At 39.7% G+C, this 25,684-nt stretch overlaps 2 protein-coding genes across 4 annotated transcripts in view; both read right to left on the bottom strand.

The window, feature by feature from the left end:
- Positions 1-4,352: 4,352 nt before the first annotated feature.
- F2R (coagulation factor II thrombin receptor) lies at positions 4,353-13,946 on the bottom strand. The gene is made up of 2 exons (XM_083351666.1): positions 13,682-13,946; positions 4,353-6,249 (listed from the first exon to the last, which is right to left on the bottom strand). The coding sequence occupies exons 1-2, from the start codon at positions 13,764-13,766 to the stop codon at positions 5,057-5,059; spliced, it is 1,278 nt and encodes a 425-aa protein (XP_083207792.1). The 5' UTR covers positions 13,767-13,946; the 3' UTR covers positions 4,353-5,056.
- Positions 13,947-21,934: 7,988 nt separating this feature from the next.
- The window catches only part of IQGAP2 (IQ motif containing GTPase activating protein 2), a 174,025-nt gene continuing 170,275 nt past the window's right edge, over positions 21,935-25,684 (bottom strand). For all 3 annotated transcript variants that reach the window (XM_083354738.1, XM_083354736.1, XM_083354737.1), the window contains 3 exons: positions 24,003-24,143; positions 23,742-23,850; positions 21,935-22,746 (listed from right to left, as the gene is read on the bottom strand). In XM_083354738.1, coding sequence (XP_083210864.1) covers positions 22,633-22,746; positions 23,742-23,850; positions 24,003-24,143 — 364 coding nt within the window. In that variant the 3' untranslated portion in view covers positions 21,935-22,632. The remainder of the gene's footprint in view (positions 22,747-23,741; positions 23,851-24,002; positions 24,144-25,684) is intronic.

Below are 25,684 nucleotides of genomic sequence, written 5' to 3'. Positions count from 1 at the left end.
TTTCCAGGTGCAACTTAAGGTTCCAACCATTATATATAAAACTTCACATCGCGTAAGGCTGGATATTTGTGGACCATCTTTCTCCAATTGCTTGTGCCCATCCTATAGGTTTGGGTTTCAAGAATGCCATCCTTTGAAATCCAGGAGGGGTGTCTTTTTTGTTGTTGAACTTTGGTTGGGAAAAAAATCAGGAACAGCTGATCTGTTGGCAGAGAAGCTAAGTAAATTGTGCTGGCTGTAGAATCAAAGGGCTTTATAATAAATACTGTAGAGAAGCAAAGAAAGAAGCAAGATCTCCATGGGATAATGATGGAGACCCCATGTGAGAATGAATTTGTCATGCCTTTTAAATGCCCATGAGAGGATGGGAAAATTCAGGAAATTGTTATAAAAGTGCATGCATGTTGCAATGGCAGCCAACTACATTTATAGAAATTTTTTTGAATGAAAAATTTAAAAAACGCAATTAGTTTTCCTTTTGAAACAACAGTACAGTAGGTACACATTTTGGAGTGAAATTTTCCATTTACATCTGGATGCTAGGAGCTCATAGTTATCAGCAGTTCAGCATTTTGGAAGCCTCAATCTCAGGGGTAAAACAGATGGAACAGGATCAGGAACCCTGGGAAGATAATGAATTCTGTCAATGATCTTGAAAGTTACCTTTTTCAGCAACAAGAAAGATGAAAAATGTACTGGGGAGGGCATAATTACTGCAAAAGGCAGTTGTTAGCCCAGCTGCAATAACCTTGCATTGTGAATTTTGAGGAAAGGTGTATCTGTTGTCCTACTTCACAAGAGATTGGCAAGTGACTCAAGCATTCAGATACTAGTTGTGGAAGTCTGTTCAGCCAAACTGAACTAATCACTGGAGTGACTTGCAGGTTATAAAATTTGTACGCGACCAGTAACAGCATGGGCAATATAGGGCAGCACAACACTACAAAGAATAATGGCAATACAGAATAAAGTTGTCAGTCTCGTTCCCCCATGCTTATTGAATCATTGTTTATTGTTTGTTGATGTGTCTGTGTCTTTTTATTGTATTTTCTCAACAAATCTTATACAGTATGACTGTCAGAAAGCGAAATGTAAATCATAAAAGTATAATGCAGGAGTGCACTACGGCTACCTCTATTTTTAATTATTGTTTCTTTCTCCACATTATTCTTTGCAGTTCTTGAAAGATGGTTGGTTAATTCTGCTGTAGTTGTGGCAGCCTCTAGTGGCTGAAGAAGCAATTGAACTCAAAACTCTACAAATTCAGGTTCTTTTTAAAGCTACATTCATCTGTGTATAGTAACAACGGAAGCAGGAGTGTGTCTCTCACAACCATACAACTCTCGTATGTCATCATCATAACATCTGAAAGTATCTGTTTATGAACAAATATACAGAGTTCTGTATTCACTATTTGAAGGTAATATGTGAAATGTACATTTATGTTCTAAAGGCGCTTTTTCAAAAGGCAACTGGACTTTGTTTTTTCTTGAAGACATTTCACTTCTCATCCAAGAAGCTTCTTCAGTGATAATGAAGAAGCTTCTTGGATGAGAAACGAAACATCTTCAAGAAAAAACGAAGTCCAGTTGCCTTTGAGACAACCATGACCTGGATGACCAAGAATCTCTATAGACATTTAATGAAGCAGTGTTTCTCAATCGCAGAGCATTTAAGATATTTGGATTTCAACTCCCAGAAATCCCCAGATAGCATGGGGAAACAGTGCACTTACAACCCCATAGCACCCCGTTGGGCTCCATGGTTTTCTGTGGAGCTCCGGGAGATGAAACGTCGGAGACGGTGTCTGGAGAGCGGTTGGAGGTCCAGCTGATCCGAATCTGACCAATTGCAGTTAAGAACCTTTATAAGGTCTTATCTTGAGGCGATGAGGACAGCGAAGGCTAATTATTTCGCTGCCCTCATCGCATCCGCATATAATCGCCTGGCCGCCCTGTTTAGGGTGACTCGCTCCCTTCTTAACCAGGAGGTGAGGGAGGATCCCTTGCAGGGTCGGGCCGAGGAGTTTAGTCATCATCTGATGGACAAAATCGCTCAGATACAGACCGGTTTGGACTCGGGCAGAGTCTGACGTGGAGGAATCGGACGGTCTTGAGCATGTTATCTGGACTGAGTTCGATCCTGTTTCCCCTGATGATGTGGACAGGATTATGGGGAGGCTGAGCTCCACCACCTGTTTATTGGACCTGTGCCCCTCCTGGCTGGTTTTTGCGGCCCAGGAGGAGACACGAGGCTGGTTCCAGGCAGTAATAACTGCTTCCCTGAAGGAGGGTATCTTCCCCGCCGCCTTGAAGAAGGCGGTGGTGAGACCCCTCCTCAAGAAGCCTGCCCTGGACCCGGCTGTTTTAAACAACTATCATCCGGTCTCCAACCTTCGCTTTCTGGCGAAGGTTGTTGAGAGTGTGGTGGCGCATCAGCTTCCCCTGTTCCTGGAGGAAACTGATTATCTGGACCCGTACCAATTGGGTTTCAGGCCCGGGCACAGCACGGAGACGGCATTGGTCGCGCTGGTGAATGATCTCTGGTGGGCTCGGGACAGGGGTTGTTCCTCTGTCCTAGTCCTATTAGACCTCTCAGCGGCTTTTGATACCATCGACCATGGTATCCTACTGCGGCGTCTCAGGGGGTTGGGAGTGGGAGGCACCGTTTTACGGTGGTTCTCCTCCTATCTCCTGGGCCGCTCGCAGTCGGTGTTGATGGGAGGGCAGAGATCCGCCCCGAGGCCTCTCGTTTGTGGAGTCCCTCAGGGGTCGGTTCTCTCTCCCCTCCTGTTCAACATCTATATGAAGCCGCTGGGCGAGATCATTCGTGGTTTTGGGGTGGGGTATCATCAGTACGCTGATGATACCCAACTTTTTTTCTCCACCCCAAACCAACCCAGTGATGCCCTCACCGTGATGTCCCGCTGCCTGGAGGCGGTCCAGGTTTGGATGGGGAGAAACAGGCTTCATCTCAATCCTGCCAAGACTGAGTGGCTGTGCATACTGGCATCTTGGGTTAAGCAGACTATTCCATCTTTAACAATGGGGGGTGAGGTGTTACCCCCCGTTGATAGGGCTCGCAACTTGGGTATCCTCCTGGATTTGTGGCTCAGTTTTGAAGACCATATAGAAGCCGTGACCAGGGGGGCTTTTGCCCAGGTTCGCCTGGTGCACCAGTTGTGACCCTATCTGCCCTACACACAGTCACTCATGCGCTCGTGACCTCCCGTTTAGACTACTGCAACGCTCTCTACATGGGGCTGCCCTTGAGGACCACTCGGAGGCTTCAGTTGGTGCAAAATGCAGCCGCACGAGTTGTGATGGGGGTTTCCCGTTACTCCCATGTAACACCTCTGCTCCGCGAGCTGCATTGGCTTCTGGTTGCCCTCCAGGTGAGATTCAAGGTGCTGGTGATGACCTATAAAGCCCTAAATGGCTTGGGTCCAGGATATCTGAGGGAACACCTGTTGCCGGTATCAAGGTCCCTTCGTCCTGTGCGCTCCCACAGGGAGGGCCTTCTCAGGGTGCCGCTGGTAAAAGGATGCCGGCGGATAACACCCAGGGGAAGGGCCTTCTCTGTGGGGGCACCTGCCCTTTGGAACCAGCTGCCCGTGGAGCTTAGGACTGCCCCTGACCTTCGATCATTTCGCCGAGACCTGAAGACCTGGCTCTTAGAGCTTTCCGGCCCAGGCTCAGTTTTAATTGGGGTTTTATATTTTTTTTCAGGGATTTAGTTTAATCTTTTAAAATTGTTCTTAATTTTTGTATTGATGTTTTATATACCCTGTAAACCGCCCTGAGTCCTACGGGAAAGGGCGGTATATAAATTCAATAAAATTCATATTCAAATTCACGCTATGTGTAGGTTTGAAGAAATCCCCACAGTATCATTTGCTTTCCCTCTGAAGACTTACAAGTTAGTGACATGATTGTTAAGTGAATCTGGCTTCCCCACTGACTTTGTCAGAAGGTTGCAAAAGATGATCACATGACCCCAGGACACTGCCACTGTCATAAATATGAGTCAGTTGCCAAACACCTGAATTTTGATCAAGTGACCATGGGGATGCTGTGAAGGTCCTAAATGAAAAAAGATTATAAGACACTTTTTTCAGTTTTGTAATTTCCAACAGTCACCAATTGAATGATTGTAAATCAAGAACTACCTATATTAGGAAACTTTAGGATTTGTTTTGGCCATTGGAAAAGCAGCAGCATTACCTGAATGTACATTTATGTGCAAAAAGAATAAATGATTTTTTAAAATTTAACTTGTGCCATATTTTCAACTGTTTTGAGTCCTAGTTTCTGAATTAAGAATTAATAGAAAATCACAAACACAAAGATCATTTGCACATTTATTGAGTGTAATTCAATTTTCAAAAATAAAATATAAAACAGCTCTGCCCATCAACATTTGTACAGCATTAATAGAGCGAAAAAATTACAAAGTAATTTGTGGGCAGTTTGCCTATAAAATAACAGGGCTGTGCAAACAATGGCTTGATCTTTTTCAAATTATATGAAATCACAAAGAAAGAATTATTCCATGGGTCCCTTTGGTGCATTTCCCCACCCCCATTAATCTGTATGCCTCTCGAATTGTTTCTGACGCTCACAGAACAATATAATGTGGTGGGAGAAAAACCATACTTGCTAAGAGACTGCTTGGATCTTTTGGGCTCACATCTCAGAGAGAGTGATTTCGACACAATAAGGAATTGTGTGTTACTTTACCTCTCAGGACAGCCAACCTCTGTGTAAAAATGTAACAACATGATCCTACCATAGGTCTTAGAAAAGACAAGTTCTCATTAAAGTTTAACAGCATTTTACAAATTTGTGTTCCATTTTTGCCCCTAAATAAAGATATATGTACGTACAGACATACTAGTTACAGTGTCCCAAAGTTTTCTCCATTTACTGCAATTCTTACAGTGACAGATTTTATGTTAAATAAACAGACTGATAAAGAGTGTTCATGTCTGAATATTCCTCACAGTAGTATTTTTTAAAATGGAGGCACATATACCAGAAATACCCCCAAAATGTTTCTATGCTAGTAATTTTCGATAGAGACTGTTATCAATTGTACTGGTGCCAGTAGCCCTTTGGCTTGTTCTATTCCCCAGAGGATTATCAGAGGTAAGGCTGCAGAGTTCAGAGTCCTTTCTGCAACGTAATAAATTGCTCAACTGACGCTGACATTCAGAGGAGGCATAATAATAGATCAAAGGGTCAATACAACAACTTACACTGCTAATGCAGACACAGAGGAGATAAGCAAAATATATATTCCCTGTGTAATTGCTGTAAGAAAAATGTGCATAATGAACTAGCAAGAGAACATTTGTTGGGCCAAAACATATAATAAAAATGGATAAAACAGCCACAGACAATAGTAAAGCTCGTTTCCTTTTACCTTTTGCAGCAATGTTTGAAGAGCTAAGGCACCAGATGATGCAGACATAACAAACAGTACAAACCATTAATGGCACGAAAAAGAAAAATGAAACGAAAATAGTGAAAAAAATACGATAATATTTTTGGAGATCAGCTTCACTTAGTACATCATGACAAGTTGTTATGTTTAGAGGAAGTATGTTCCTTGTTTGCTCAGTGATAAACAAAGGAACCACTCCAGCAATAGATACGAGCCAGATGGCAACACAAACCACAGAGGCCCGCCTTAGGGTGCGCCAGGACAGAGATTGCATTGGATACACCACAGCCAAGAAACGATCGATGCTGATCACTGTCATCAGCAGAATGGAGCAGTACATGTTGCAGTAAAATGTTGCAGTGACAAATTGGCACATTGCAGGTCCAAAAGGCCAATGGTTTCCAGAAAAATGATAGACAATCCTAAATGGAAGCACACTTGCAAAAAGTACATCTGCAAAAGCCAAATTGAGCATGTACATTACAGCTGGCTTCTTTATCTTCATTTTTAGCAAGAACAGAAAAATTGCTGTGATGTTCAGAGGAAGACTCAAGGAGGCAACTAGAGTATAGACTCCTGGAACGAAAAAGGTCAGCCATCCACTAAGTAGGTAGGGTTCCACATCTCTCACTAGACCATATTTTGGAAGTTTCCGTGTTCTGCTTTGACTGCTAGATCCTGACCCAATTTCCAAATCGTTTTCAGCATCGTTATCATAAAGTGGAATAGATTCATATTCTTCTTCCTGTACTCTAAAGGGAAAGGATCTTGGACTTCCCTGAGTGTTATTCATGGAAGAAGATCCTAAGATGAAAAAAATATATGGTATTAGATAATTATATATTAAACTTTTAGACTTTAAACATGTATTTAATTTCGCTAACATTACATTTTTCAATTCCCATATGTCATATATGATCAGCATAGTGCCACCGTAAGCAAAACATTTCCAGCATGATAATCATTACAGTACTGTATTTTCTATCTTTTTTTACACTTTTAGTTTGTGTGTGTAATGGTCATATATTTTATTGTAGCTCAATAAAATTAGATAATATATCAGATTATTTAAACAAAAATTTCCTATTTATTTATTATTTCCATTTGTATGGCAGCCCTTTTGTACACCAGTATGAGGGCTTTAAAGCAGGGGTCCCCAATCCCCAGTCCGTGCCAGCAACTAGTCCGCACAAACAAGCAAAGCCCCATCTTCAAGATGCAGGCAGCACACAAAACCACACACCCTGTGGTCCGTGGAAAAATGTCTCTCCACGGAACTGGTCCCTGGTACCCAAAAAGATGGGGACCTCTGCTTTAAAGGAATTCTTGCAGATGGTGATTGACTGATTAGATATCTTATCATTCCTTTCATTTAGTAGATTGAGGCAATGAATAGCAATCCCTCCTCCTATTTCTCCCTGAAATAACTTGTTGTGATTCCTCGTCAGCCAGTGGATTCGGCAGCTGAGTCTGAGAAATCAGATGAGGAGGAGGGGCCTGGAATGACATTAGAGTCAGAAGAAGGCTCTGGAGGACCTCCAAGACTTACAGTCGGACGAGGAGCCTGGCCCATCTACCCGCGCTCAGGCTGAGACACAGCTGTGCTGGGAGCCTGAGTTGGACAGTAATGAAGAACAGTTGGCACAAATCCAAGGATGCACGAAAGCGCAGGCAAGAGAAGTGAGTAGGACAGAGGAATGCAATGGGGCGGCTCCAAAGGCAAAGGAGAAGGCATTAGGAAGGCTCGCCTTGGCTGAATTATAAAAGGGAAAGTATGGGAGGTGCTGGTTGCGGAAGGCAACCGTTCATGTTGAGGATTGAGTTTCTGTGGACTGTGTTTGTTTGCCTTGGACATTGACTCAGGTCTGTGAGAATAAAAGAGGTCGTTTTTTCTTGTGGTTCCTGCCTGTTTCTTGGAAGAAGGGTTTCTCCTTGTGAACTTAACAAGGACTCACATAGGCTGGGATAGAACATAACTATCCTCTGATAGACTAAGGAAGAACTAACTATCCCTAGTCTCAATAATTTCCTACCCCTCATCCATGGAATCTTTTGCTAAATATTTGCTACTTTTTAGATCATAAGCATTTATAATCAGAGATGGGGAGGCTGAAAACTATGAGGGCAAAGCTACAAGGCTCAATTTAAAACTGAAGAACACTGCTAATCAAAATTACTTTTACAGGGAAGTGAGAAATCCCAGAAGTCATGATGCAGCAAGATTGTCCATCAATGGGAGCCCACCCTGAGGCTCCACAGATTGCTGGTGCCTCAACAGCAAATTCAGTTTGGATGTCTTGTGTGGAACCATTACTGTGAAATGAATTAGCTGAACTGTTTAAAGAAGTAGATTATGTGGGATTTGAAGCTGCGCAAACACCATTCATGGAGGGATTGAAAGAAAAATCCCCCTTCAGATGTATTATTCTCTTACTTCTAGAAGAGAATTGTGGTCAGTTTTTATTATAAAGTTATGTTATCTTGTAAGGAGTATGTGATCTAAAAAAGAAAAACAACCAAAAAACACTAATTGTTTTTTTCACTTTTTTGGGGGTTGTTTCTAATTTCAGTCACTTTGAGGTAAGTGTAAAAGGAAAAGGAAAAAATGTCCTGTCACTTTAGGTAGAAATGTTAACAATTATTACATAAGAAAATATAATAATACATAACAATATAATAAGGCTTCAGAAAGGAATTATCTTCTTTACAAGATAAAAGTGTATCAACTGTGGGATGGAAGTTCTAGAAATATACAAGTAACTGAAAAAATAATGATGAAAATGATTGGGTTGAGATAGTTTTATGCCATTGAAATGCTGTTCATAATATTATTTTATTGATTTATGCAGATTATCATTATCATAAAGGTATGTTACATGCTGCTTAAACTCATATTGCTTGAAACTATATAAGACTATGAAAAGAATAAACAAAAATAATCCCATCCTTAAAGAGGATCTCCATGTTTATTAATTCAGCACTTTTTATTATTATTACTAAAAAGGAGAACTCATCAAATTTGCAGATGACAGCAAACTGACAGGAGTAGGCAACACCCCAGAAGACAAGCTCAGGATCCAAAAAGATCTTGACAAACTTGAACAATGGACCCTAACCCTATCCAACAAATTGAGTTTTAATGTGGAGAAAAGCTAAGTTTTACATTTAGGCAAGAAAAATCAAAGTTTTAAGTACAGATTGGGTGAGACCTGGCTCAAAAACAGTAACTGTGAGAGGGACCTTGAAGTTTTAGTGGACGATCACTTGACCATGAGCCAGCAGTGTGCAGCAGCAACCAAAAAAGCTAATACAATCCTGGGTTGCATAAACAGAGACATAGATTCAAAATCATGCAAAGTATTAGTACAGCTTTATAAAACCCTAGTAAGAATACTGCAGCCAATTTTGGTCATCATATCACAAAAAAGATGTTGAGAGTTGTGAGGACAATTAACCAGTGGAACAGCTTGCCTCCAGAAATTGTGGCCACTCCATCACTGGAAATTTAGACAGTCACTTGTCTGAGATGGTATAGATTCTCCTGCCTGAGCAGGGGGCTGGACTAGAAGACCTCCAAGGTCCTTTCCAGTTCTATTCTATTTTAAACAGCCATAAAAGGTAAGTTTGATCTTAAAAAGTGGCATTGATGCTACCAGTTGCATGAATCCTCACCAGCCTCCAAGCACTGTTTACTGTACGGCTGGATTCAGGAGGTAGACTGTATTTTGGTCAGTCAGGATTAATAGTGATACCTGCTTATGTGAATGTGGGCTAGCATGGGTGCATGGTGGTCTTTTTGTTTTGTCCTAGATTTCTTTTTAGCATCTCTTGGATATTGTGTAAATGTGGTTTATCTCATAATCTACAGATGGCCAATTTGTCTAAATGTCAAGCTTCCAGGAACATTTTTGTATTTGTCTTGGTCTAATATGCTAATAGTTCCCCATTTGAAATTGTGGTTGAGTCTGTCTCTGTGTTGTGAAATTAAGGAGTTTCTGTCAAGTCTTTTGACTGCTACGTGTTTTTAGTGGTCTTGTATGCACTCTGCTAGTCTTCTGCCTGCCGGTCCTACATAGTGGCTGTTGCAGTCCTTGAACTATATATAATGGGTGACCCCATTTTTTTCTTCTTGGGTCACTAGGTCCTTTGATTTGCTTAAGATGATTTGGAGAACATTAGATGGTTTGTGTGCCATAGCGATGCTGTGTAATTCTAGCAGTCAATGTCTTAATGGTGTATTACATGCTACTTAGATTCATATTGCTTGAAACAGTATAAGACCCTGACAAAAATTGTTTCTGAGAAGTTTCTTGATACATGGGATACAACTGGATATGTTGTAGTGGGTTGTGTACACTTTTTGATAAAGTTGCATGGGTATCCATTTTGTTGTAAGATGTTGCCTAGGTGGTTTGTTTCTTCTTTCTGGCATACTGACTTGCTGAAGTGTGTTTATGTTCATCTGAATAAAGTTCTTACATAGCTCCTCATGGGAAGTTGGTATTCTGGTAGTCGAAAACACAATGTGGGTGAGGTTGTAATAGCTTGGTTTTCTAGTTTTCCGTCATTTCCTCTGCTGCAACTGATATCCAGCAGGGCAAGTATGTTATTGTTTTCTTCTCTTGTGAATGCTATTCCTTTGAAGGTGTTGTTGATTGCTTCATTTATTTTCTCTCGTTCCTTTTTTATTATGACAAAAATGTCATCTACTGTATTTTCCGGTGTATAAGACGACTCGGCGTATAAGACGACCCCCAACTTTTGGGAAGATTTTCAAGATTTTTCGTCTTATACGCCGGAAAATACTTACATGCCAGTTGCCAAGTGTCCGACACAAGCCTGATTCAGCCCCGTCTGATGCAGATGGTGCAAAGCCTCCCTTTTGAAGCCCAAAGGGGCTTTTCCTTCCACCCACCCTTTGGAATAAATGCAAGAGCTGCGTTCACAAGACACACTCTCCCAGGCCAGACTCTGCAAACGGCACGCCAGAAGCCGCAACCACCGCGGGAACTCCAAGTCCCCGCCTTTTGGCAGCCTGCACAGCTGAGCACAATCCGGCTTTGAGAGTGGATTTGCAGACGGAGCAGCCGCGTGTCTGGAGCCAAGCCCCGCCCAGGAGGCAGTCAGCCAGGCGGGCCCGGAAGACGCGCTGGAGAGCCGGGCTTGGGGCGGCCATGCCGAGGCCGGCTGGTGAGGGCCGCTGCGTGGTCTGCGGGCGAGAGGGGCGCCAGGCTGCCAAATACCACTGTCCAGACTGCCGGGAGAGATAGCGGGTAGCAGGGCGCGCTCCGCTTATGCTCAGATGCCGCTTGGGTGAGGGGGAGGGGCTTCCTGCCGCTCGCGGGGTCTGGCCTTTGCAAGGGGGAGGGGAAGGGGCTTAGAGGCTCTTGGGGGTGGGAAGGGAGAGTCATGTTGGAGGGGGGACTGGACTAAGGAGGCTTGAAGTTGCTTTGGAAGAACGGGGACACTCGATTGATTTATGTTTTTTTTTCCCAGCGTATAAGACGACTGGGCGTATAAGACGACCCCCCAACTTTTGAGAAGATTTTCATGGGTTAAAAAGTCGTCTTATACGCCGGAAAATACGGTACATACCGGTTCCATACTTTTTACAAATACAACACAATCATTAAGAATCACAATAGTAATTACAGTGAACTAAAGTTATTCCCACTACTTGTTCCAGTGCCGCCTTAGCATTATCCTGTTTCTACAATAGGACAGAAGTGATGTTTTTCTTTTTTTGTTTTTTCCACTCCCTTTGTATGTGTAGCTCCATCTTGTTTGTGTGTATTTTAAAATCAGTTTCAGAGTTTCCCTACCTTTCTACGTAATGCCATACGTCCTTGGAGGCAAATGGGTGAGATGGGCAACAATAAATTAGATAATAATAATTTAAGAAAGTTTTGAAATCTATTTGTTCAATAAATCAGATTGACTGGTGGAAGTGATAATGAGTAGAGACTAAGCTTCTTTTATTATAAATCTTATTAGAAACTTTAGATGGTAGGCATGCTTACCTTTTTATAATTCCAGAGCATTCTTTTAATCCTCAGCATACATTATAACAGATATTGATTTTATTCTTTTTATGTAATGTCCGTTGCTGTTTAGTTTTTGTTAATTTTTATTGTAGCCAAATTATCTCCCAATGGGTAACATTTCATAGAATTTTTTGAGGGGGGGGTTGTTTGTTATGCTGAAAACATTTTCTAGTCTATTTTTCTATTCAGAAATAGAGATAACTAACTTCTTAGTGGCATAGCCCAGTAACTTTTGTTTACTTAAAAGAACTGAGGGAAAAGAGGGTTATGAAGTTTGCTTAACTGGAATCTGACAGAGATTGTTATTCTGTGCTCTACAATCTGCCTTTAAGGAGTACAAATCTTGATCTTCTATTGACATTGTTCAGTCTTTTTTTTCCTGGAGATTAAATATATCCCATTCATTCAGTCTCTCTTATACAATAAAATTTCCAGTCCACTGAAGTCAATTGACTGGGTACAGCAGGGACCTATTCACACATCTTTAAATCCTAGTTTCAAATGAATTGTTACAGCAGATTATGCTATAACAAACTCATGGCAGCACAAACATCAAAGTTTATTTTGTTAAAGACATCATATATTTTATACAAAATATTTAAAAATACTTGTTAAAGCTAAATAATACCCTTTTCTGCTAAAAAAACCTAATTAAGCTAATATTTAAAAGTGGCTTTTCTTTCACAACGACATATACTATTTTGCTTTCTCTCTGTTTATCTCCCATCATTTTAATGAGATTCAAGAAAACTGTCATTCAGTCTCCTGAATGTCCTATCCTCATGAGAATTTATGGAATGTGTTCCAGCTTCCTTTTCAATAGTAATCCTCATACTTCAGAATATACTCCCTCTGAAGGTTGAATTGCCCAACATTTGCATTTTGTAAGCCTTTGAAGACCATCCATTCTGATGTGCTTTTTTTTTTTAAACCTGGATGGTTCTGGGTGACCATAAATTACTGTTTGATGATTAAGTAAGTTTTTGGGTTTGGTATTTGGGGGGGAGGCTAAATCTTGCCCAAATAACAATTGAGGCAATTTGTAAATATTATAAGTAAATAAACCACATGCCTGTTTCAAGCCTACGAACCATGTGAAAGAACATCAGCATTCCCTCAGTCACATCTCCAATGTTAGGAATACAATTGACTTTGACAACTGAAGTGATGAATTTCCATGATTATTAGCTATCAATAACTATATACTCCAACAATATTATTATTATTATTATTAATTTTATTTGTATACTCCAACAATATGTCTAATTCTTGTTTAAATTGAGTTAATTATTATTACTACTCTTTGTTAATTCCACTTCAATAAAATGTTTAAGTTAACTTCCTTTCGTTGACCTCAAGTTCTAATGTTATCACAGAGGGAGAAAACACCCAAACTGATTTTACAGACCTAGAGAACTGAAGTCACATTTATTCCTACCAAGGATCAAATTCGATAAAGTACTTTGCTTTGCCGGAGATCCATCTAGAATTCCTTTCTCAAGCAGCTTAATCCATTCTAAACCCTCACTCTGCAAATGAGTTGGATTGTAACTCTCCTTTCTTGCCCAAAGGTTTGTGATGCCCAAAGAAAATGGGACTTGTAGTCCAACGCATACCAGGAAGTGGTGGGAAGGAAAGGCTGCTGCAGAAATCGAACTGAGGAAGAAGTGAGGGCCAGCCACAATTCAAGAGAAGACAATTTAAAAGGAGTGAGAGGAAGCCACAATAAAGGCAACTGAAAACACGGCTCTTCACAACAGACTTCAAGTTTCAGTCGAAAGCAGCCGCAGTGGGTTGGATTAAAGAAAAATAAAATAAACCAAATCGAAATGTCAGTGGTATTTCTAAACCAACAAACGTATACGGCAAGTGCTTCATTTAGTCACACAAGCGAGCAAAGGTGGTTCCGGGAGTTGAAAATTCAGCTCCTGCTTGGCAGGCAAAGTTCAAAGCACCAGGTGAGGCACAAGCCCGGACAACTTCGCCTTTTATCAATCCCGAGGCGTTTCCATATCAAGGAAGGGGGAATATTTATCTCCAGGCATACAGCACTGCTCTTTTGGGGAGACCAGCAAGGAGACTCAGCGCAGGGTCCCCGTCCGTGCTCGAAAAGATGGCTGAACTGCCCCCGCCGCGACCACCCTAAATCCCGCGCTTCCCGTCTGCCAGGAACACCCCCGCCTCAGCCTTACCATTTTGCGGCGAGGAGAAGCCGTGCAAGGGAAAGGCCAGCACCGCGATCCAGCCCAGGGCGACTAGGACGAGCGGCTGCCCCATGGCCGCCTTAGCCGGCGAAAACCGAGGGGAACAGCCGCGCGCAGCGAACTCCTTCTGCCTTGTTGGGAAAGGAAAGGAAAAGGGAAGGAAGCGCGTCGCCTTGTGAGGACGAGGGAGGTTCCCCCTAAAACCCCCGCCCCAAACCGAGAGGGAGGCTGGATAGATGCTGCCCCAACTTTGATCCCACTGAAGGAGAGAATTGAGCGGGGGGGAAAGAGAACATTACTTGTTTTGGTAAGGCAAAACAAGAAAGACACGATAGGCTAAAATTTTATTTTTAAACCACAGGATGAAACTTGATCTAAAAAGTTGGACATAATAGAAAAAAACCTTGCTTGTTGCCAACAGGAAAAAAAATGAAATAAACAATCGTAGCAATGTTTGGAGGCGGGGGTGGGTGGGGGGTGGAGGAGTATTTCACAATAGGAAAGCTATCACTAGTCTCCCCCCCCCCCCAAATGCTATCCATGACTCCTCTCACATGTTAATGCACAGGAAGACAAAGTCCAACAGCTACACTTGTCATATGTGAAGCATAAAATATTGTTTATGTGTAATATTTTATGTTAATGTTTAGTGGGGTTCCTCTCCCAATTGGTCTAGATAGCTATTATGCCAATACAATACTAAATAGAATCTGTGTTTAAGCCAATACATGCAGAGATTTAAGACTGGTACCAGCAGTTGCCTTCTGCAAGTTTTAGTGTATCTATTGATGAAACATATTAAATAATTGTACTTGGTCATATATTCCACGTAAATTTGAATCTTGAATCCAAATGTATTTAAAATGCTACAATGCCCACTGGGGAATCTTCACTCCCTAAGAAGTGATATTAGCTCCATCCCTCTCTAAACATTATACAAGTCCCTCAAGATCTGGCCGTGTTGTCAGGCCTGGGGGGGTGTCTCAGGGGACTGGGGAGATTTTGCAATGGCTCCCTTATTGGGATTAATATCCTCTCCTGTTTGTGTGCTTATATATAATTATACTGCTCAAAAAATAAAGGGAACACTTAAACAACACAATGTACTGTATTTAATAGTAGGATGTCTTGTGTTCCCTTTATTTTTTTGAGCAGTATATTTTTTTAAATTGTCACTGTATTTATGCTTTTTTAATTTAGTGTTCTATGGGACATGAACAGCTAAACAAATATAAGTAAATAAAATATTAAATATAAGTGTATATAATTAAAATGTAACTTTGGCTCTTTCATTTCTTTTTTTTTATTATTGAAAAGTTTTAAAATACAATTTTCCTTTAAGAATCCCCCCTTCCCCCTCCCTCCTCCCCCCCTCCCCCCCCCCCGGACTTCCCAGAGCTAAATACAAGGTATATATATAAAAAGCAATCATAAACAATCATATACTAACAACTATAAACTCTAAAATCCATCACTCTCTAACTTATATAGGATAAAACAAGCCTTAATAATATTGAATATGTAAAAAAAGAAACTAAGATAAGAAAAGAAAAAAAAAGAAAGAAGACTTATTCAAATGCTACATAAAACTTCTTAACCCTATACTTATTCTGGATAAACTCAATCCATTTTCTCCATTCCATAATATAGCGTTCTTGCGAATGATCTTTCAAATAGGCCGAAATCTTCGCCATCTCTGCCAGGTCGGAAACCTTTAAAGTCCACTCCTCTATGGTCGGCAGTTCCTCTTTCTTCCAATATTGGCCTATCAAAAGTCTTGCCGCCGTAATTAAGTTCAACATCAACTTGGTGTCCACAACTGTAGCGTCTGTAATTATTCCCAACAAAAAAAGTTGCGGACAAAACTTTATCCTCTGTTTAAAAATCTTCTGCATATTCCACCAGACTTTTATCCAAAAAGCCTTAACCTTCTTACATGTCCACCATATGTGAAAATATGTTGCATCTTCATCCCCACACCTCCAACATTTAGGCTGATAATTCGGATACATACTTGCAAGCTTTTTAGGATCTAAATGCCATCTATAAAACATTTTGTAAAAGTTCTCTCTTAGATTTTGAGCTTGAGTAAATTTTACGTTCCTCACCCAAATCTTTTCCCACGTGTCCATTGTGATAACTTCCTGAATGTTTTGGGCCCATTTTATCATACAATCCTTAACAAGCTCTGTTTCTGAGTCAATCTCTATCAATGCAAGATATATCCGTTTGATATGTGCTGGTCCCTGATTTCTAATTTGCTTTATCAAATTTTCATCAGTCATTGTAAATCCATTTTTCTGGTCTTCTTTCCACCTGGCCCGTAACTGAGTATATTGAAACCAATTTTGAACAACCTTCTCTTCTCGCAAGAGGCTATATGATTTCAAACACCAAACATTTCTTTCCAAACTGAGGATCTCCTTGTACGTAGTCACATCATGTTTAAAGCCAGCATGTATATTTTCTATTGCGTGTTTTGGAATTGCCCACAATGGTATCTTGCAACTTAACTTATGTCTATACTTCTTCCAAACTCTCAGCAATGCCTGTCTTAAAATATGCACCCTAAACACGTTGTCTACCTTCTTATCATACAACAAATATGCATGCCAGCCAAACAACAAATCGTGGCCCTCAAGATTTAATAACCTCCCTTGCGTCAAATTAATCCAGTCACTTATTCCTACTAATGCAGCAGCTTCATAATATAATTTAAAATTAGGCAATTTAAGGCCACCTCTCTCACGAGTATCCTGCATAATCTTAAGTTTAACTCGTGGTTTTTTCCCTGCCCAGACAAATTTATTGATACCTCGCTGCCATTCCTCCAGATTAGAATCTTTCTTAAGAATCGGTATCATTTGAAATAAAAATAAAAATTTAGGCAGGACATTCATTTTAACTGCTGCAATCCGTCCCAACAAAGACAATTGCAATTTTTCCCAACTCTCCAATTCTTTTTGAATTTTCCCCCATAGTTTTTCATAATTATTTTTATATAGCTTTGTATTAGAGGGTGACAAAATCACCCCCAAATATTTAACCCTTTTAACAATCTCAAATCCAGTTAATCCTTCCAAGAGAGCCTTTTGCGAAACTGTCATATTTCTGGCCAAAATTTTGGTTTTCTGTGTATTAACTTTAAATCCAGAAACCTTCCCATATTGTGTTATTATCTCCATCAGGTCCACAACAGAGTTCTCTGGCTGGGTCACTGTAACAACCAGATCATCTGCGAATGCTCTCAATCTGTAGTCCTGATCTCCAATTTGAATCCCCTTAATTTTTTCCGAATTCCGAATTTTAACCAATAATATCTCTAATGTTAACACAAATAACAAGGGCGATAACGGACACCCTTGCCTTGTGCCCTTCTCAATATTACATGCTTCTGTCAAGCTATTATTAACTATAATTCGGGCAGTTTGTTTTTGATATAATGCCCTAATCGGTTGTAGAAAATTTTCCCCAAAATCCATTTTGTCTAAAACTTTCAACAAAACTTTCCAATTCAATTGATCAAAAGCTTTTTCAGCATCTAAAAAAATTAGCACCGCAGCGATCTGGTTGTTCCTTTCCAAAAACTCTAACACATCAACTATATGCCTCACATTATTTTTCATTTGCCTACCACTAATAAACCCCGTTTGATCCCCATGAATCACCTGTTGCAGAACCCTCATCAGTCTATTAGCCAAAACCTTAGCAAATATCTTGTAATCTGTATTTAAAAGCGATATCGGTCTATAATTTTTAACTTGAGTAGCATCTTGGTCTTCCTTCGGAATCAAAGAAATAAAAGCTGTTCTCCAAGACGGTGGCACCTTTCCCCCCCTCTGGATTGTCTGGAACAGTTCCTTTAACGGTTTTATCATTTCTAATTGTAAATTTTTGTAATAGGCCGCAGTCAAGCCATCCGTACCTGGTGCTTTATCCACCTTCAATTCCTTAATTGCTGTAAAAATTTCTTCTTCTGTAATCAGTTGATTAATCCCTTCTTTTTGTACTTGCGTAAGAACCGGGATGCTAGCATTTTCCAAATATATATCAATGTCTTTTTCATTAATTTTCTCCTTAGCATATAATTTAGAATAAAAATCCACAAAAGCGTCCTTAATAAGGTCCTGTTGAAACACAACCCTTCCTTTATGCTCAATCTTGTCTATATTAGAAGCCCTTTGTTTTTTCCTCAGTCTATAAGCTAACCATCTACCTGGTTTATTAGCGTTGCAAAAAGTATTATGCCTGGCAAACCGCAGATTGGTTGCCACTTGGTCAGCCATTAATTTATCAAATTGTCCTCTTAACAATTTAATAGCCTCCTTAGTCTTCACATCCTCTGAGTTCAAAATCAAAGCCTTTTCTTTTTCCTTTATTTCATTCTCCAGTTCTTTCCTCCTAGCTTCCACAGCACGTCTATGTTTGTTATTCATATATATCAACACCCCTCTCATGTAGGCCTTGCTAGCATCCCACACCATATCCATAGAGGTACCTTTGTTCATATTAGTTTCAAAAAAATCCTTCATCCGCTGTTTGCATTCTTCCACATTTCTCTGATTTCTAAACAAGTTCTCATTTACACGCCACGAGCGCCTATCTCTTTTCTCCTTATCAATCTCTAACCAAACTGGACTATGATCAGAGATAGTTCTTGCACAAATCTTCACCTTTTTAGTCCTCAAAAAAAAGTCATTAGTCACCAAAATAAAATCAATCCTCGAAAAAGATTGATGTCTATCAGAATAAAAAGTATAATCCTTTTCCTGCAAGTGTCTCTCACGCCAAATATCTCGCAGTTCCAAGTCATCCTTCATTTCAAAAAAAGATTTAGGCAGTCTAGCATGACTTGGAATGCGCTTAAAAGCTCCAGCCTTATCCATCTGTACATCCAAAACACCATTCCAGTCCCCCATAAAAATAAAAGATTTATAATCCAACTGGGTAAGCTTTGTATAAAGTAAACTAAAAAAGTCAGCCTGTTGTTGTTGTTGATTAGGGGCATACAGTCCAACTAAAAGCGTCTTTTTGCCTTCTAGCAACAAGTCTATCAGTACGTATCTTCCATGCTTATCTGCTTCAATTAAGTCCGCTGTTATGGCACTTTTAATATAAACAACCACTCCATTTTTCTTATTCATTGCAGAGGCAACAAAGTGCGTACCCAGTCTTGAGTTCAATAAAAACTTTTGGTCCATAGCCCTAATATGCGTTTCTTGCAAACATATAACATCTATCTTGAATTGTTTTAAATATTGAAAGACTTTCTTTCTCTTCTGTGGCGAATTTAGTCCATTAACGTTCCAAGTCAAAAATTTAGTTGCCATGCATATCCTCCCAAAGCTCTTGAAGCACTGCTTTGATAGGACTATCTTCTTTAGGCCGTGCTCCTCCCACTGCTTGGCTATGAGTACGTTGTGAAGATTCTGAAGACTTTTGCTGGTCTTGTTCTTTTATTTTCTTTGCTCTTTTTAAAGCAGCACGCGTTACCCTTTGCTCTCTAGGATCATCCAAAGAAGTTATAGCTTGATCTCCTCCAGCTCCATTTTCCTCTGTTTCATCCTCTTGATGTTCTCCTTCTCCTTCTCCAGATCCCTTTGCAGCTTCCAGAAGTGTTAATGGGGTTGCTTTTAAAACATTATTGTAGAAATCATGCGCTTGCTTCACAGTAATCAGCCGATACCTTTTGCCTTCATACATCACCATCAGCCCGTCTAGAATCTCCCATCTGAACCTTATGTCTCGTTGCTTGAGCTCATGCACAAGAAATGTAAAGTCCTTCCTTCTCCTTAAAATCTTTGGAGGGATTTCTTTTAAAACCAAGACTTCTTGATCAGCAATCACAACTTTAGCATCATAGGCAGCTTGTATAACTTCATCTCTAATTTCTCTTTTTGCAAAGTAAACCACCACATCTCTAGGCAACTTTCTCTGTCTGGCAACCCATGAGTTTACACGGAACACTTTATCCATAGCTGCTCTTATTTCAGATGCTGGCTGGTTCAATACCACTTCGAGAGCCTCAGAAACCAGCTGCTTTAAATCTTCCTTAATGTTCTCTTTTAAACCTCTGATTCTAACAGCAAACTGCATCTGGTAATATTGGGCAAGGCTTAACTCCCTTTCCATTTTGTCTCTTAAATTTTCATTCTCCCGTACTTTAACTTCTAATATTGCATTCTTTTGAGTCAGATCATCCACTTTTTCATCTAAATCTTCCACACATTCCGCCACTTTATGCACTGAAGACAAAATGTCTACCTTCATCACGCTGAACTTCTGTTCCATCCTCTCTTCCATTCTCTCCTCCAGTTTCTCCAATTTCTCCTCCATCTGTGCAAATTTATCACCCATTGATTGATTAATTGATTCCAAAAGTACCTGGGCATGTTTATCCAAAGCATCTCGTAAGTCCTTCGGTGTCAGTACATCAGGAGGGTGCAACGCCTGTAATGATGATTGTTGCACCGGAGAAGATCCACCACTCCGAAGAGTTTTAGGGGGAGGTTTAGCCGCCATCTTTTACTTTTCAATTGTGACGCACTTTCACTTAAAGTTTAAAAAGTCCATCAAGCTCGAGAGTATAATAAAATAATCCTCTTCACCTTTTCCTCTTGTACCGCTCTGCCTGCTCCTTTAATCCATAGTCCTTTCTTCAGGCAGGGGTGGTCGCAGACGCCTGGCTCTGCTCCAAGAAATCCGGAGCAGAGACGCTGGCCAGCTGGGAGCAACCCAGGCTTCGGGGGAGTTCAATCCTTCAGCCGCCCAAGCTCCAAGCTCAGGCGGCCCCGGAGAACTCGACCCCTACCTGGGGCCTCACCCCCTCCTCTTCTCCCGAGGAGGGGGCTTCAAATTCGCCCGAACAGCTGATCGGCGCTGTTTCGGGCGAAAAAACACACAGCTGAGCTGCGGGCAGCCCAGGAAGGCTGTCTCCGGCGCCGCGCAGCCACCGGAAGTCCGGCTCTTTCATTTCTAAGTTCCAACATTTCAATGGATTTGCTATAGATTTGCCAACATTCCCATGGACTGTTTATAACGTATGTAAAATAGTTTTTAAATTTTAGGGTAATGTGTAATCAAAACCTTTGGTTTCCCAGCGGTCAACTTGATATCTCTGAAAACCTACAAATAGTGTCAGAACAAAAGGCTTGTTATCTTTTCTCTTTATTGTTCTCAGAAACTCTGAACTTTGAAGCTTTCCTTTACTGAATCCAAAATAAAACCACTAGTCATACAACTTGTTCAATGACTGTTCATAGTTACAATGGCACTGAAAAAAATAGATTTATGACCAGTCATTGCACTTATGACCAATAAGCATCCCTGGGTCACCTGATAAAAATTTGGACACTTGATGACTGGCCTATATTTATGATCACTGCAGCAATCTTAAGTCACATTTTCCTGCCTTGTGAATACTGCCTCCACATTACTTCCTGCCACCACCTATTTCCCCCTCCATCTCTGCCTTTTGGCTGCCTTGCACAGCATGGCCAAAATGAGGTTGCTGTATTCCACCACCACCTACTGGATACTGTCTCCAGCTGACCTTCATTTTCTTCATCTTGCCTTTTTTCTGTTGGGCTCGCCAATGCTGTTGGTGGTGATGGTTGGTGGTGATCATGCATGCATGACCCATTGCTGGGGACAGGCTAAGACTATTGCAATGGGGCACGCCTGCCAGGAGCCTGGTGGCCAGGAAGGCAAAGACGAGCCCAACAGAGGGAGATGAGACAAGGAAAGCAAAGAAGTCAGCTGGAGTTAGTGGCAGTGAGGGAGGAAGTGACAGCAGCCTTTTCATCTCAGCCATGCTGTTCAGGCCAAGAGGCAGCGATGATGGGGAGATGCGGGGGGAGTTGAAGCAGAGGCAGCTCACACAGGGCAGGAGAAGAGAAGTATGAGGTTCTATATATATATATCTACATCATCTATAACTATATCTGAATCAAAAAAAAGTTGGAACTCTTTCTATTATCCTTTTTTCTTTTCGGCACATTTACTTTTCTTTTTTGAGCCTTTTTCTAATTTTTTTTATCACTGTTTACCTTTTAACTTGATATAGTTATGAAAAATCTGGGCTACTGTCTTAATTTTGTGGTCAACCCATGTTCTATCAAAGCCACTGCAAAATTTGAAAGGAATAGTCCATTGTTGGAGTGAGAAACTTCAGTTACTGAGTCTTCCCAATTAGATATAAAAGAACTACACTTATTGAATGGAAATTAAAAATTAACCAGATTATGATTTATTGCATTTTATTTGTGAATTTTTTGTTTTCTTACAAAAAAAGACAGGCACAATTTATTTAAAATACCTCCAATACACTGCAAAAAACAGATCACTATTCCAATTACTTCTTTACACTTAAATTAAAAGGCTGTGTATAGATTTTACTGAGGCAGTAGTGCATTTTTAATAGGAATGAATTGCAAAATATATATTTTATACAGTAAATGTTAAATTTATTACTTATAAAACTTTAAATTGTACAATAATTGACTTTACAATTGACAGGGTTCTGGAAAAATAGCACTTAAGAAATATTTGCCAAAGCTATTCTTTAGAGACTCATATTAGAAATTATTTTTCCTATGAATAATAAGGAAAACTGTACTTGATATTGATTTACAAGTATATAATTTTACTGAGGTAAGATTTCTATATATGCTGTTCAAATGTCCATATTTTTAAAATCAGACATACAATGTTTGGATGTCACTTGATCTTATCTTTAATTGAGTACCAACACCACAGAAATCAGGAAGTGTTTTAAGCTGATTCGTAGATTCTTATTTTATTATTATATTATCAAAGGATGAAAAAGGCACACAAGTAATTTCTTCTGGGCTGCCTTGAAGAAAGATCTGTTGTATAATAGATTCAAATATTTAGGCTACAGACAGAACTGGGACTTAATTGAAAGAAAATGTAGTGAATCATTTTCCATAGAATTTCTTGTTCAGCAGAAAAATCAGGAGATTCACATTCACTTTAGCTTTCTCAAACATTTTCATTACAGAAACACCTTCATATTGCATTTGAAGCAAGTCCTGCAGCAAGGAAGAAAAGTGAAAGTATTTTCAAATTGAAGTCAGAATTGCCATTGCTTATAAGTTAAACATGAAGACAAGCAAAATGTGAAAACAGCCCTCCCTAGCATTTTTCCTAATGCTATATGGACCTAAATCCAATCTTGAAAATTAAAATCAATTAGTCTCAAAACCATTTATACAATTGATACAATTAAGACAAGCAGAAAACTGTGCAATAGGAAGGCATTATATTTAGACAACTTCCCTCCATAAGTTGAGATACTAGCCAGCAACTGTCATGAACTTTTATATCAAATTTATCCTGAAAGCAAGCAGTTTGATGAGTCAGTCACTATTTGCTTTTGCTATAATAGATGGTAGTTTGTTGCTTCCTTGTTCTTTTTCCTTTATTTTGGGGAAGATTAGTGCTCCTGTACTGGGAAAGAAGAGACACAAACCCAAGGACAAATGCAGATCCAGTAAGATCGAAAAATAGTGGCAAAGTATTGCTGAATTGTGACTACTTTAAAAAAGGATTATAATCCTGCATTACAAGAAAGCACAAGTATCTCTATAAGAAAAGACTAGCGAAGACAGACTTATGCAGATTGTCAATAGTTATGTCAGAGTAATTATCTAATTCAATGTTTCTCAATCATGATGGACAACAATTCTGATAATTGATGTCAACATATCTTAACATTGCTGTGCTTCAAAAGCACTGCTCTAATCACTTCTCCTAATTTTTGGCAGTGTATGTTTTATCTCAAACTTTATCAATAATAAACATGGCAAAAATCCAAGAACTAATCTGGCATAACTGATGGAATTCTTCTGCCTTTTTATTGTTTGATATGAAGATTCTGATAAGAGTAAACTACTTTGTAAAGTCCTGCAGTTCAAAATAGGACCTCTGATGCTGCCTGAATGCATGTTGCAAGTTATTTCCTTCTTTCTATTCCCGCTCTAGAGAAGCCTCCAATGAAGCACACATGATTTAAAACACAATTTACCTGAAAATGGAGCTGTACTTTTTCCATCTCCACACCTAAGAATTTAGCTTTAATATCGAAGTCACCCACCTCTTCACCAGGTGTAATTTCAAACATTACATTCTTAAATCTGTGAAGAAGAAAAATAATCATTTGTAAGTAGAAATATATTTCACATTAAGATGTTACTGAGTTAAAACCAAAAATCTTGTGAAAATGACTCATTTAAATTCTAAAATGAAAAATTCATTTGAATAGATAAATCAGCTATACAAAACCTACTGATTAGGCTGAAGTTCATCGATTTCTAGAATAACTCCCTTTTCATACAGTCTTGCTGCCGTGTATTTCAGTGAAATATTCTTCAGTTTGTTTCTTTTCTCCTCTTGCTTTCCATTTAATTTAATAGATCTTCGTGAATTTCTGTAAATTGAATCAGATAATTTTAGGCCACCCACAGAAGAAACATGTTTTCCTTTTGCTAATAAAGACAAAAATAAAATAAATACAAATACTAATAGTTTATCAAGCTAAAAACATCTGTACCGGCATTCTCTTTTTTTGAGGAGCAAAGGCACTCATAAGTTGTTAAAAGGGGAATCTATGTCAATAAATTAATGAAATGAAAATAAGAATTGATGATTGTCACCCCCACCTTCACGCACTAGGATCTTCACAATGTCTTGCTGCCTTAATTTTTTTAAATAAACAACTCAAGGTATCTAATGCTCATTCTTCCTATTTTCCTTACAACAACCCTGTGAGGTAGATTGGCCCAAAGTCATCCAGCTGGCTTTCCTTGCTAAATTGGGGCTTGACTCATAGTCTCCTGGTTTCTAGTCCGTAGACTTAACCACTAGACTAAGCTGACATTGAGTATTCAGAGATTTGACCTCTGTACTTTCAAGAAAAAAGGCTGTGCAATAATAAAGATAATTAATTATGTGCTTCAGGTGTGTAAGGTACAGGCATTTTTTCAATCTCTTGAAGAGAATACATTCTTTAATAATATTTTACCCACCTAGGACTATGGGCAAAATATTCTGTCCCATAACACACTGGAGTTAGAGAAATGTTTTGTTTTTAGGTTTAGAGATCTTAAAGACACAATTATCTGGTTTAACTTGCAGGGCATAATACATTCATTCTGTCTTCTTGTTTTATTTAAAATGGCACAATCAGAGATCAGCCATTTTGGTATTGAATTTCATCAATATTAATGCAACGTGCCTCAGAGCCTGTATCTAAATCAATGACTCCCAACCTTTTGGGCACCAGGGACCAGTTCTATGAAGGGTGTTTTTTCCACAAAATGGGGGGGGGGACATGGTTTCGTGAGCAGCCTGGATCCTGTACATGCGCAGATAGGGCTTTGCTCACATATGTGGCCTGGTTCCTGGAGGGCTGTGGACCAGTGGCTGGTCTGCAGTGCAGGATTGGGGACCCCTGATCTAAAGGACATAAATTGACCATCCCTGCATAATAACAGCTCCTAGAAAAGATCAGTCGCTTTACCTATGAAGTTGCTTATTTGAAAGCTTATAGAATGATATTAAAATAGAGGTTCCCAAACCTTTTTGATTCATAACACTCACAACGTCTCAGTAAATTTTTTCACAGCACCAAACTGTTCTGTATTAAAATATGTAACAACCCATATACAGTTGCAAGAAAAAGTATGTGAACCCTTTGGGATTATTTGGAGTTTTGCATGAATTGGCCATAAAATGCACTCTAAACGTCATGTAAGTCACAACAATAGAAAAACACAGTCTGCTTAAAATAATACTACACAAACATTAGCTGTTGTCATTTTTTAATTGAACATAAGATGGAAACATTCACAGTGCAGGGTGGAAAAAGTATGTGAACCTTTGGACTTAATAACTGGTTGACCCTCCTTTGGCAGCAATAACCTCAACCAAATGTTTCCTGTAGTTGCAGATCAGACCTGCACAACTATC

Source organism: Vipera ursinii, assembly GCF_947247035.1.
Source record: "Vipera ursinii genome assembly, chromosome: 2".
Taxonomy (NCBI): domain Eukaryota; kingdom Metazoa; phylum Chordata; class Lepidosauria; order Squamata; family Viperidae; genus Vipera; species Vipera ursinii.
The sequence above is the reverse complement of the archived record's forward strand: the minus strand, read 5'-3'. Positions and strand labels throughout refer to the sequence as shown.